At 43.8% G+C, this 13,365-nt stretch overlaps 1 protein-coding gene across 1 annotated transcript in view; it reads left to right on the top strand.

Annotated features, from left to right (window-relative positions):
• SLC13A3 (solute carrier family 13 member 3) overlaps positions 1-13,365 on the top strand; it is a 78,940-nt gene that overhangs the window by 49,507 nt on the left and 16,068 nt on the right. The window contains exons 6-9 of the mRNA XM_003787673.3: positions 1,815-1,940; positions 5,985-6,080; positions 7,027-7,131; positions 10,543-10,640. Coding sequence (XP_003787721.2) covers positions 1,815-1,940; positions 5,985-6,080; positions 7,027-7,131; positions 10,543-10,640 — 425 coding nt within the window. The remainder of the gene's footprint in view (positions 1-1,814; positions 1,941-5,984; positions 6,081-7,026; positions 7,132-10,542; positions 10,641-13,365) is intronic.

Below are 13,365 nucleotides of genomic sequence, written 5' to 3'. Positions count from 1 at the left end.
GGCACCTGTAGTCCCAGCTACTTGGGAGGCTGAGACTAGAGAATCACTTGAGCCCAGGAGTTGGAGGTTGCTGTGAGCTGCACTCTACCCAGGGCGGTAGCTTAAGGCTCTGTCTCAAAAAAAAAAAGAGAGACTTCTTAGTTTTCTGCTGAGGGGGAAGCTGGGTGTTTGGTCTTAGGGTTTGCTGGGACAGTATTATTGTCATCATATTGTTTATGGTCTGATTTGTCATTAAAACTTTTAATAAAGTTTTTAATGACTATATATTATCCCATTCAGGGTATCATACTTTATTGAATCATGGACATGTAGATTGTTTTTATTGTATAATAATAATTATTATTATGTTGCTATGATGAATTATGTGACTGATGAAATATTTGCTGCTATTTTCAGTTTTTAAAATAATATTTTTATTTTTTCTAATTATACATGCATCCTTATTGATTGTGGAAAATACAGATAAAGAGAAGGGAAAGAACAGAATCCCCCTACAAAGAATTTATTAATATTTTCTTTTATTTGCTTATTTATTATATAAAAACTGTTGATATTTTGTTTTCTTAACAATACCCATGAATACCATGAATACCATGAATAAGTTGATTTTGTATACTTTTGAACGAATCATTCTATAACTTCCTTTTACTGTTTTAAATCTAGCACATACATTCCTGACTGTATTTCTGGGGTTTTTTTTTAAAGACATATTTTTAGTAGTGCAATTTCTGGGATAAAAGGATAATGCACACTTTTAAGGCTCTGAATGCATTTTACAAAATTCCTCTCCAAAAAGAGCATTCTAATGAACGGGCATCAGGAGTCTGCCTATGTTCCCTTATTTTCACCAACACTGACTGTTATTACCCTCAATCCTTTTCACATTTAACGAGGTATGAAACTTGAGTTTGGACCCTGTTTAGCCATGTTTAGCAGACAGAGAAATCACTCCAGGACTAATATTTAAGATCTACATATGGGGATATACAAGGTCTCCATAAAGTTTTGTGTATTTTAAAATTGCCCGGTATTGTATAATGAGGGGGCAGAGGCTGCAGCTTTCAGCCATGCTCTGTTAAGCCCCACAGTCGTGAGAACATTATAATAGATTGCTGACATTTGGCTATCACATAATTTCAAGTAAAAGTGCAGTTCTGGGCTTACCAGGCCTGTACCACTGGGGCAGCAAATAGCCTGTAAACCCCTTCAATGAAGTGTGCCCTGTTCAATGCCCTGTGGTCTAGCTCAGCCTGCCTCACTCACTCAGTTTTTTGTTTGTTTTTGAGACAGAGTCTCACACCATCACCCTGGATTGACTGTTGTGGGTTCCTCAAAGCTCACAGTAACTTCAAACTCTTGGGCTCGGGCAATCCTCTTGCCTCAGTCTCCCAAGTAGTTGGGATTACAGGCACTCACTGTAACGCCTGCCTAACTTTTCTATTTTTAATAGAGATGGGGGGTCTCACTCTTACTCAGGCTGGTCTTGAACTCCTGAGCTCAAGCAATCTGCCTGTCTTGGCCTCCCTGAGTGCTGGTTATAAGCCTGACCACTCACTTGTTCTTGACCATGGGCCACTTCTGGTCCAATTAGGGCAAAATCACCAGCCTCCAAACAAGAGAAAAAGAGCACTTTCTATTAGAGGGATGGAAAATGTATGTGCCAGATTTAAAAGGGTAACAGGAAGGGCCCGTGACTCCCATCTTGACCCCCCCACCCCTGTGCTGGCACCTCCTGCCTCCCTCATCCCCACTCCCCACCCCACTCCGCAGATGAGCTCGGCTGATCTTGTTCTGTTCTCTGTCTCCCTTCCCAGTTTCTTCCCGCAGTGTGACGTGGTGAATTTTGGCTCCTGGTTCGTTTTCGCCTTCCCTCTCATGCTGCTCTTCCTGCTGGCAGGCTGGCTGTGGATCTCCTTCCTGTACGGGGGCATGAGCTTGAGGTATCTCGCATTTTCTTCTTGGGAGAAGAAGCAGGGAAGTGGAAATGCTCGCGCTTCAGAGGCAGACAGAATGGTGTGGGAGTCCCAGCTTCCTAGCTTGCTAGGGGGTGGCCTTCCTAGTCTCAGCCTCTATCTCTGAACACTGAGGATGGTTGACATCATTTCATGGCATAGTGTCATGTCTTGACTTCCAGGGACATAAAGATTGGAAGTGTGTATGGCCTGCTGGCCACACCCAGGCTCTCAGTTAATGTCACTGATCATTAATAATTATTAATAGTTATTTTCTTTAAATAAGATAAACACTCATGACCAGAGGAGAGAAAAGTGCACTGCTTCCCATTTTATGGGGCTCTGGTAGAGAAGATAATTGGGGGAGGCGTGAGGACAAGGTACTAAATAACATCAAAATGTGTTGTGGGAAGAATATTCCTTTACCTCCTCTCATCAATTCAACCTGCTTCCGTTGAAGAGAAAGTCTCACCTGAGTGCTGGAGAAATTTTAGCAGCTCTCTAACATTTCTGAATCAGCCTTTTAAGCAAATAAACAGCAAATTTCAGGCTCAGAAATTTAAGCTACTAATGATGTCTAGCCAAAATATAATAGTGGTGTTTGGCTTTCATTTATTTATTTACTTATTTATTTTGGTTGGTGTTTTTTTTTTTGAGATGGGATCTTGCTATGTTGTCCAGGCTGATCTTGAACTCTTGGGCCCAGTTGATCCTCCCATTTCAGACTTCTCAGTATGCCACCACACCCAGCTGATATATTTACTTTTACAGTTACTGTGTATGTATTGGGAGTGATTCTTGTACTCTATTTAAATACATTTTTAGAATTGAAATCATGAGTCTTTTTGGAAGAAAATATGGAGCTAATATGAGAGCCAGGTGGTATGTGGTTATAGCAAGCAACATTTGTGAAGATAAGTTATGAACGCCTAGAGGTTGAGAAATAGTCAGAGCTGGAGATGGGGAGGTAGGCATGTTATAAAGTTGTTCTCCGACCCACTTATGTCCCCTCATCGCTAGACCTTAATTTTCTCATCTATAAAATGGGACCAGTAGAAACAACCCTGGAGCAAACAGGGGTGAAAACCCTTTGAGAACAGAAAGGCTCTGGTGTGATGGTCCTTGATTCAAATGTCTTCTAGGACTCCTCATAGCAGAAACTCAGGGTTCAAAGCCTAATCTAACACAGAGCAGCAAGCCCAGATTTTGGATTCAGATGGACCAGAGTTGAAATCATGGTTCAATGTGATCTTGAGCAACTCTGAGACTTTCCTGAGCTTTTGATTTTTTTAACATTTCTTCTCTTGTAGATTGAGGATAAAAATTAGTTAGCTACAGCAAAAGTAACACCTGAATGAAAAAGAATGAGTGAACTGCCTAGGACTGAGCCCAAAGTAGAGGCCCTTTGCCCTTCTAGTGTTTTCATAGCACCTGTAGTACTTGACCTCAAAAGAGGCTGCAATGGAGGAAAGGCAGATAGAAGGGAACCCAGGAGGGAGGTGCTTCTGAGTGAGTAACTAAAAAGATTCAGGCCTGTCTCATGACTCCATCTTCACTCAGCAAGTATCCTCTGCATACCTACTATGTGCCTGACACTGTCATAGGTCTTGAGGAGGCAGAGATCATCCCTGCTCTTGGGGAGTTTGCCCTTTAGATGGAGTAGACTGCAGGAATGACAATGGTGATAACCTGGGTGGACTCTCACCCAGCCTGGGAGGGCAGCACAGCTTTCCTGGGGAACTGACTTTTGAACTGAGATATGAATCATGAGTAGAGTTTACTTAGTAAAGGGAGAGAGGGAGCTGGGGATGGAAATCATTTTAAGGAGACAGAACAACAAGTGCAAAGGCCCTAAGGCCAGCGGTAGCAAGGAATGTTCTGGAACTGAGATAAGATTAAGTGACTGAGTTCAGGGAGTGAGGGGGAGATTTGTGGGAGATGAGGCCAGGAAAGGAGATAAGAATTTTCAACTGGGGATTATTTTGTCCACTCCCTTAGGGGACATTTGGCAATGCTTGATGATGTTTTGGTAGCCCCAACTGAGAAAGCACTCCAGGCATCTAGTGGGTAGAGGCCAGGGATGCTGCTTAACATCTTAGAATAACAGGACAACAATGAATTATCTGACCCCAAAGTCAATAGTGCTGGGGTTGAAAATCCCTCAACTTGACTATTGAGAGCCTTGTGGGAGTTGATCTTCACACAAAAAGCCATTGTGGGGTTTGTTTTTTTAATAATTCATTTGTTTATTTAGTTTGGATAGTCAGCACATACATATAGTTCTCAAAAATAAAAACAGTACAAAGAGGTATCAATGAGAACTCTTCTCCCCAACCAACACTCGGTCTACTCACCCAATATATCCCCCTCAAACAGGCATCACTTTTACTTGGTTTCCTGGACAATCTTCCAGAGTTTCCTTGAGCAACTATAAGCAGATACAAACATAGGTGTCTGGTGGCCAGTCTTCCTGATGAATTTCCTTTTGTATATTAGCAGGCATTTTTATAAGATAAACTTCCTAAAGTAGGATTTTGGGGTCAGAGAATAAACACATTTTAATTTTAATAGGTATTATTAAATCATTCTCTATAAAAATTGCACTAATTTCTTTTCCTGTGCACAATGTGTGAGAGTGTGTCTGTTTTCTGGTAGCAAAGTGGATTTTTGCCAATCTGATAAGAGAAAAACAATTCATGTTTATTTTACCAGGAATAATTTTGAGCAACTTTTTATATGTTTGGGGGCCATGTATTTCCTTTCCTATTCCTATTTCCTTTCCTATGTATTTCCTTTCCTATTAAAGCATGTGTTCATATGCTTTGTACATTTTTTCAAATGGGTTGTTGATCTTGGTCTTCTTATTGATTTCTAGTGCTCTTTATATATTGTAGCGATGAGTGCTTATTCTGCAATATGATTTATAATTTTTTCCCTGATTTGTCTTTTGATTTTACTTATAGTGCTCCTTTCTTCTAAAAATTTTATGTGAATTTGTCAATGGTATGTAGGTGAATGTATCAATCTCTTTTCATATGGCTTCTGAAGTTTCCATTACAGTTTAGAAAGGTTTTCCCATTACAGATGTGAAAAAAGAATAACCCTGTGTTTTCCTCTAGTATTTTTATTTCATATTTTTCCCATTTCAACCTCTGGTCTCTTTGGAGTTCATCCTTAGGGTACAGTGTGAGGCTTGGATCCCACTTCATTTTTGTTCCAGATGGCCATTCAGTTGTTCTACCACCGTGTACTGACGCACAAAATGTTAAGGTTTTGATGAAATCCAATTTATCTATCTTTGGTTGCTTGTGCTTTTGGTGTCATATCTAAAACTACTGTATAATCCAAGGCCATGAAAATTTACCCCAATGTTTTCTTTTAAGAGTTTTATGGTTTTACTAGCTCTTCACATGTAGGTCTTTGGTCCATTTTGAGTTCAATTTTGTGTACGGTATGAGGTAGGGGTTCAAAATCATTCTTTTGCACATGGGCATCCAGTTCATGTCCTAACATGGTTTGTTAAAACACTCTTTCTTGCCCATTGAATGGTTTTAGTACCCTTGTCAAAAATCAATTGGCCATAGATGGATGGTTTGTTTCTGAACTCTCCATTCTATTCCATTAATCTCTATGTCTAGCACCATTTACCAGATAACCCATTTTTATTTTTGCACAGCAATCTGGAATATCACATTTTTCACAGAATAAATCTACATTTGTGATTGAATCTATTTTCAGGCTTTCTATTTTTTTCTATTGATTTTTCTGTTTATTCATGTACCTGTTTGACCCCCTAAAGGATTTTAAGCCTGGGAGATACATGATCACATTCACATTTTAAAAAGATCAGCCAGGCTATAGGTGGAGAGGACAGTTTTAAGAGAGGGAAGAGCAGAGGCAGGAAGACCAGTCATCAGGCGGGGCAGTCTCCAGAACAGAGGCCACGTGGCTGAGGGTGAGGGTGGAGATGGCAGGTTAAAAAGTTAGTTCTATCTGCAGTGGCCATTCCTAATCACGTGCTTTCTGTTGCAGGAGCTGGAGGGCGAAGAAATCTTCAATAAGAGCTGATGCCGAACACAGGGCTCTAGGTGTGATTCGAGAAGAATTCCAGAGCCTGGGGCCCACCAAGTGCGTGATTACTGGTGGTCGGGAGTGAGCCAGGCATTTGTCTTCCAGGAGAGCTCCTCCTGGCTTGGACTTGGGCTGAGTCCCAGGGAATTTCAGGATCAAAGGCCTGAGAGCCCTGAGATGGAGGGTGGGAAGTAGCTTACACAGTCAGCCTCTTGCCCTGGTGGAAGATAACCTTTAGGATCAAAAAACCCCTCAGGGTTTCCTTGGGGTAGGATATGCCCCCTTTCCACCTAACATATCCTGTTCCTCCTAGTTCAAAATCATATGAACTAGAATTTGAACTTGAATCATATGGGATATCTAACACTGTCTCCCCGTTTAATGCATATTTCCCCACGTGGTGACAATAACGAGGCTTTAGTTTCTGTGTGGCCTTGGGCAAGGCACTGACCCTTTCTTAGCTGTGCTCCCCACACTGTGCAATGGGTACACGAAGTAGTGATTCCCTCCAGCATTTGAAGATTCTCCTCCCACCTCTACCAGTCCGTCTCTCGGGATAAGTCCCCTCTCTGTGTGTCTGCCATCTTCCCTCCACGTGTGCTCTTCTGTCTGTCTGCGCCTCTCCCTCCGCCTGCCTCCGTCCCGGCCTGTTTCCCTTTTTCTTGCTTTTTTTGTCATTTCCTCTGTTTCTCACGTTCTTTCTCTGTCTTCGCTTTTCCACAGGACCCTGGCAAACTCCCAGTGCTAAGGATATGAACAGTTTGGGGACAGGATGTCTTGAGGCTCAGGAAGGACCATGAGGGAGTGTGGAAGCCCCAGGATAGAAATGGCTTATGCCATGGGACACTCCTCCCCTCACTCTGGGGACTCCCTGGAGAGTAGATTCTTCTTTCAGCTTTCTCAGAAGTCCAGTCATGCCCTGTAGACACCTGCCTGAGCCTGTTCATACTGTGATCTCCCTGACCCCCAGGGTCACCATTGTGCCTGCATATCTGTGCCACAGGTTTGCCGAGCAGGCTGTTTTCATTCTTTTCTGCATGTTCGCCGTCCTCCTCTTCTCCCGGGATCCGAAGTTCATCCCTGGCTGGGCCAGCCTCTTCACTCCCGGGTGAGATTCTGGGGACCCCCCAGGGTGGGATCCAACAGGGAGGATTCTGGAATGGGCCATGTGGAGCTAGACAGGCATCACGGCTGGGGAGACTGGTGTCCCGATTATCGTAGTAATGATGTCAATATGAATACCATTATTATGGGTTATTCATTATAGTCCTATTTCACTTTCAAAAGAGTTTAGGTTTAAATGATAAAACATTTAGCTTCTCCTGTGTTAGGAACTCTGGCTTGGGAATCAAACAAAACTGGATCCGAAGTCCAGCTCTACCACTTGTGAGCTGGGCGAGTCTGAGTAAATCATTCATTCACTCACTCAATTGACATTTACGGAGAACCTGTTATGCACTAGGCATCATGCTGGGTGCTGGAGACGCTATCAAAATGTAGTTAGAAGAAAAAATAACTGCAAATTGTAGTGGGCGCTATGAAGGAAAGCAGGAGGGGGTTCCATTGCAAAGTCATGGGAGGAGAGCATTGATTTTGAATAATTCTAGAAAGAAACAGAGGTAGGGACAAAAGCAGTAGAGGCCCACGGGGAATGACTTCTGAAACCTGAGCTAGGAACAAACTTTGCAGTTTGAAGAACTGGAAAGAGCCAGCGATGGAGCCCTGGTGAGAAGGGAATCGAATGGGTAGAGAGGAATGATCCTGTTAGAGACAGGCAGGGAGTGAGGGAAGAGGAAGAGCTGGAGCTGTGGACTAGCAAAGAGCCAAGAGACAGGGGTGTTCGAAGAAAGAGTGGCTGGGCAATTATGTCAAATGCTGGTGTGATTAGGAACGTACTTGGATGAGAGACGCGTCTAGGCTTTGGCAAGATCTGATCATTTCAACCAGCACCATCCGACAGAGAGAGAATGTGGGTCACATCTGTATTTAGAAACATTTTATGGATACATTAAAAAAAAATAAAAGAAACAGATAGTAATATTTTATATAAGTTATTATATAAAATCATTTTACATTCTCATACTAAACATTCAAAATCGGCTATGTATTTTACATGAAAAGCACATCTCAGTTTGACCACTTTGAGAAAGTGCCCCGTGGCCCCCACGTGTGGCTTGTGTCTGCCCTGGTGGAGGGCAGACAACCTAAGTAGATAACTTACCCGCTGAGCCTCAATCTCTATACCAGTAAAAGGGGTGATAGAAGGTCTGATCTCCTGAAAGTTGTTATAAAGAAGAAACAACAGAATTTCATGGAATTCCGAGAAGTGGCTCTTATTGCTATTACCATTCTTTTATTGCTCCAAACCTGTAGACATTTTGTTATTTTTTCCAGAAAAAAAAATGGGTGTTGTAAGCATTCCAGCAATGTAGGGAACATGAAAATCATCTAGAATCTGTCTCTAATCCTGATATATATCTTTTCTGACTTTAAAAAAAATGCTTATCTGTTCTGAATTTTGATCACATTGTTGGTTATATATTTGTCAACACTCATTGAACTGTGCTCTTCCAATGGGTGCATTTTTATTGCCTGTTAATTACATCTCAATAAAACACGGGCCAATTAGCTGAAAAGAATCCTATCAAAACACAGATTTTTTAAAACATAAATGTGATCATAGTCGAAGTATTGCTTAAAAAACATAATCTGCTTTTGTCCTTTTTGTTGAATTACAAAAGTTATGCATACCCATGCAAATGGAAACAATGCTGAATTGAAAAAATTAATGCTAATTGTTTTTCATCTACCTTATGGCCCACTCCCCAGAAATGGTCATGATGAACGGTTTGTGTGTATTGTTCCAGATATGTACACATATCTTAATACATGCATACACACACACAACAAAAGATAGGAAGATACAATAATATGATCACAGGCAACTTGCTATTTTTGACTTATCTTCATTTTTTTTTTTTTTTTAAGACAGAGTCTCCCTCTGTTGCCCGGGCTACAGTACCATAGCCTCAGCCTAGCTCACAGCACCCTCATACTCCTGAGTTTAAGCAATCTTCTTGCCTCAGCCTCCCGAGTAACTGGAACTATAGGTGCTTGCCACCATGCCCAGCTGATTTTTTTTTTTATTTTCAGTAAAGATGGGGGTCTTATTCTTGCTCAGGCTGCTCTTGAACTCCTGAACTCAAGCAATCCTCCTGTCTTGGCCTCCCAGAGTGCTAGGATTATAGGCATGAGCCATTGCCTGGCCTTAACTTTATTCTTTTTTTTTTGGCCAGGGCTGGGTTTGAACTTGCCACCTCCGGCATATGGAGCCGGTGCCCTACCCTTTTGAGGCACAGGCACTGCCCTTAACTTTATTCTTTTTAAACACTGTCTAATGTTCCACAGGATGAGAGTACCTCAATTTATGTAACCAATTTCTTATTGGATTGTGTCCAATGCTACAAAGACTTGCCTTTTAAAAAATGGTTTACAAAGTATCTTGGTTGTAACTCTATGTCAATGCATGAAGCTCTTTTATATCTTTTTAAAACAGATATAGGATATTTCTTAACATGGATGGGACACTATTTAAACATGTCCCTAGCAAAAGTCTTCTTCTTCTTCTTTATTTTTTTTTTTGCTTTGGCTCTTATTGATCATGAACATCCCTGCACATAATCTATGCACAAGAGTTCAATTATTTCATGAGGATGAATTCCCAGAAGTAGAATAACTGGATCAAGGAGTATTCACGGATAACATTTTCAGGCACCCTGCCAGCTGCCCTCCAGAAGGTGAAACTCCTTTATTCCCCTGCTGCCCGTGTATGTTCCCGACACGCTCACCAGGTTTTATTCTCCTTTTCAAGTTTTGACTGTGGGCAGATGGTGTGTGTATCCATTAGTAGTTTGATTTTAGTGATATTGACCATCTCTTCCAACTTCTTGGCAATTTGAATACTCTTCTTTCCAAACGTGTGAGCTGAGAGAGCTTTTGTTAGTCAGGGGCTCCAGGCTTCACTGAACTTGGAATCAGAACAATCTGGGTTCAAGGCCCATCGTCAGAGACCACAGATAGATCACGGGTATACTTGGGCTCTCCTGGTCTGAGCGGGCCACATCATTGTGTCATGAGCTGTCCACTGCAGGAGGGACGCAAACACAGGGGGCTCTTATGGGGTCCAGGATAGGGTGACTTATGGGGGTTCCATGAATATTGTGTGGCTCTCAGATTTTTCCCTCTTTGGTCAAGTCCCTCTTCCTGGGGTCCTTGAGTTGGGAGGACAAGCACTTATCTGGATTCCAGCAGCATCCAAATGCCCCCAGGGAGCTGTGGGTAAAGGGCTTTGGCATCATGCTGGGTGCAGCAGAGGATGGAGGCCAGGGGCACAGCCTCCAACAATGTCCCCTTCACAGCAGGTCTAATTCCCTTCCACAAATCCTCATTTGCAAATGTGCCAACCTGTGCCTGCTGAGAGGCCCAAGGGTCACATGCTTTGGGGCCTTCTCATTCATAGGTTTCTTTCTGATGCTGTCACCGGAGTGGCCATTGTCATCATTTTGTTCTTCTTCCCATCCCAGAAGCCCTCCCTCAAGTGGTGGTTTGACTTCAAAGGTAAGGTGGCCAAGGCTGGGGTCTCGGTGGGCTCAGGGCGGACTGTGGCATGGCCCGTGGTATGCAGCAGCCTGGAGCAGCTGATGGTGGTAACCACATGACCCCCCCTGCACCCCCCTTTTGCTGTCTGAGCAGTCACCTTGTCTGGGAACTTAGGACTGCCCAAGGTGACAGCCCACAACAGGGGTTAGCAGTCTTCGGACCAAATCCAGCTGCTGCCTGTTTCTGTCCAGCCCATTAGCTGAACACAGTTTTCCCATTTTTCAACAGTTGAAAAAAAAAATCAAAAAGAAAACTATTTTGTGACTCGTGAAGATTACGTGAAATTCATATATCAGCGTCCCATAAAGGAAGTTTTGCTTTTCTTCAAGAAATCTGTGGCAATTTATTTTCTTCAGTTATATAAGAGCCTACATAATAGCCTCAATTTTGCCTCTTGGCCCACAAAACCAAAAATATTTACTTTCTGGCCCTTTACAGAAAAATGGGGCTGACCTTCTGGCCCAAAGCAGGAGTGGTACCTCGGTTGCCTAAGGAGCCAGGCATGAGGAACCCACGTGGGGTTTCAGAGAATAGGCAGTGGTGGGGCTGAGGCTGAACTGCCTGAAGTTCAAATTCAGTTCTTAAAAAATCTCCAACCCCCCCCCCCCAAATGTCCATCAGGTTGTAGCCCCACTGGGTTCCCCACAGATGTCTGTCACAAGGTAACACGGACACTTGCCATCTGGACAGAGGACACAACCCACACCTTCTCTTCCTGGGGAGGTGGGGTAAGCTCTGGATCAGGAGTCGGGAATAGTCTAACTATCTTTCAACTAAGTTGTTGGGGAAAAAAAATAGGGTGTTTTGCAGGAGAGCCCCGGCCACGGAAGAGTCGAGGTTTGAGTTTGGGGAGAACGGCATGAGGCTTTGAGGGGAGACACATAGTCCCCAGTGCTCCAGCAGCACAGGTCCGCCTGTGGCACGGATGGGGGTTAGCTTGGGTGCAGTTGAGCGGGGTCCAGCTTTCCCTCCAGCTGGCTGTCCTCATCTTTCCTTCTGCTTGTCACCTCTCCGCCACCTCACAATTCCTGCTGCTCAGGGTGTTTGCAGCCTTACGGCTTCTGCTTCATTCTCTTGTGTCTTCTTCATCACATCTCCTCTCTCCGAGTGTCGCTTCCTCACCTCTGCCCCTCCTGTGTCACACCGCCTGACTCTCTGTCTGTCCTTTCACCTTCTGGGAGTTCTTCTCTGTCTCCTACTTTGGAGAGAGGGAGCCACTCGGTCCAGCCTGTTCTGATCTGTCTCTCAGCCTTGTGGATTTCTAGCCAGCCCGTGATTGGCTGCCCTCACTCAGCGGCCCCTCCGTAGTTCTGTCACCTGTGGGTGAACTCATAATGCACTTCAGCACAGATGACAGGAGTCTCAGTTCTGTTACTAATTTGTTGGTTGACCTCAAAGAAGTTCCTATATTCTCTAGGCCTTCTGCCTTAGAACATGAGGATCCCTTAGAGACCATCGGCTTCGGGCTTCTAGAGGTTTTATAGATCAGGCCTTGTAATCTTAAATGCCTACAGAGAGGTCATAGCAGACTGGGTGCAGGAAAATGTGTCTCATGAAACACACATGTCTCTCCAGGGCTATCTTTTCTTTCACTTTTTTTTTTAAGGCAGAGTCTCACTTTATTGCCCTTAGTAGAGTGCCGTGGTGTCATAGCTGTCAGCAACCCCAAACTCTTGGGTTCAAGTGATTCTGTTTCTTCAGCCTCCTGAGTAGCTGGGACTACAGGTGCCCACCACAATGCCTGGCTATTTTTAGAGACAAGGTCTCACTCTGGCTCAGGATGGCCTCAAACTCCTGAGCTCATGCAGTCCACTCCCCTCAGCCTCCCAGAGTGCCAAGATTATGGGCATGGGCCACTGTGCCTGGCCTCTTTCCTTGCAAAACAGAGAATAATTTCTGTATTATAAGGAAGACAGCAGCTGAGGACAGCGAGTGTCAAGATCCTCAGTGTCATAGCATGGTGGCACCTGTGAAAAACTGGTGAGCCAATGCCCACTTGAAGGGGACAGATGCTTCTCGGTCTCCAGTGATTGTCACCAGGCGGGAAAACAGGACTAGTTCAGTCAGATTTGCTGGCTTTTCAAAAGAAGCAAAGTCTGTATTTTCATATGAAATCTCCCTCATTTTAAATGTTGGCAACTAATTCAAATTGAAAGACAAATGCTGTGTGGGCCGACTGCAGCAGTACTAAAACACACGTGTGTCGGGTCCGGTCCTCAGAGTGTCAGAGTGCCACTCCACCGAGGGGTCCCCAAGCTGGAGTTTCCACCATTGCCTGGTGGGCGGTGGTGGCTCTGTGGGCACCGCTCATCTTTTGGCCACCAGTCTGCCTGTGAAGTCCTAGCTGAGGTGATACTTTCTAGGATTCAGGACTCACGTGGGGCCTTAGAAGGTGGTCACGGTTTCTATGGAGAGAAAGTACCAGTATAAAGGCCTCCCAGGGAAGCCTTCCCTGACTCCGCCGTGTAGAAGAGATGCTTTGTTGCTCTTTATTCTGTTACCGTATTTTCTTTTTCTTTGTAGCACATCTATTTGTTTCTTACCTGTTTTCCCTACTGAATATAAGTTTTCTGGGGAGAGGAATTTTCACTGTTTTGACCGCTTCTGTATCCCCATTGCCTGGAACAGTGCTTGAAACATGGTGAGAACTCAATACCTATTCGTTAAGCAAATAACTAAGGTC

Source organism: Otolemur garnettii, unplaced genomic scaffold (genome assembly GCF_000181295.1).
Source record: "Otolemur garnettii isolate 467f Iridium unplaced genomic scaffold, OtoGar3 scaffold00023, whole genome shotgun sequence".
Classification (NCBI taxonomy): Eukaryota; Metazoa; Chordata; class Mammalia; order Primates; family Galagidae; genus Otolemur; species Otolemur garnettii.
This window is presented reverse-complemented; position numbering and strand designations above follow the sequence as displayed.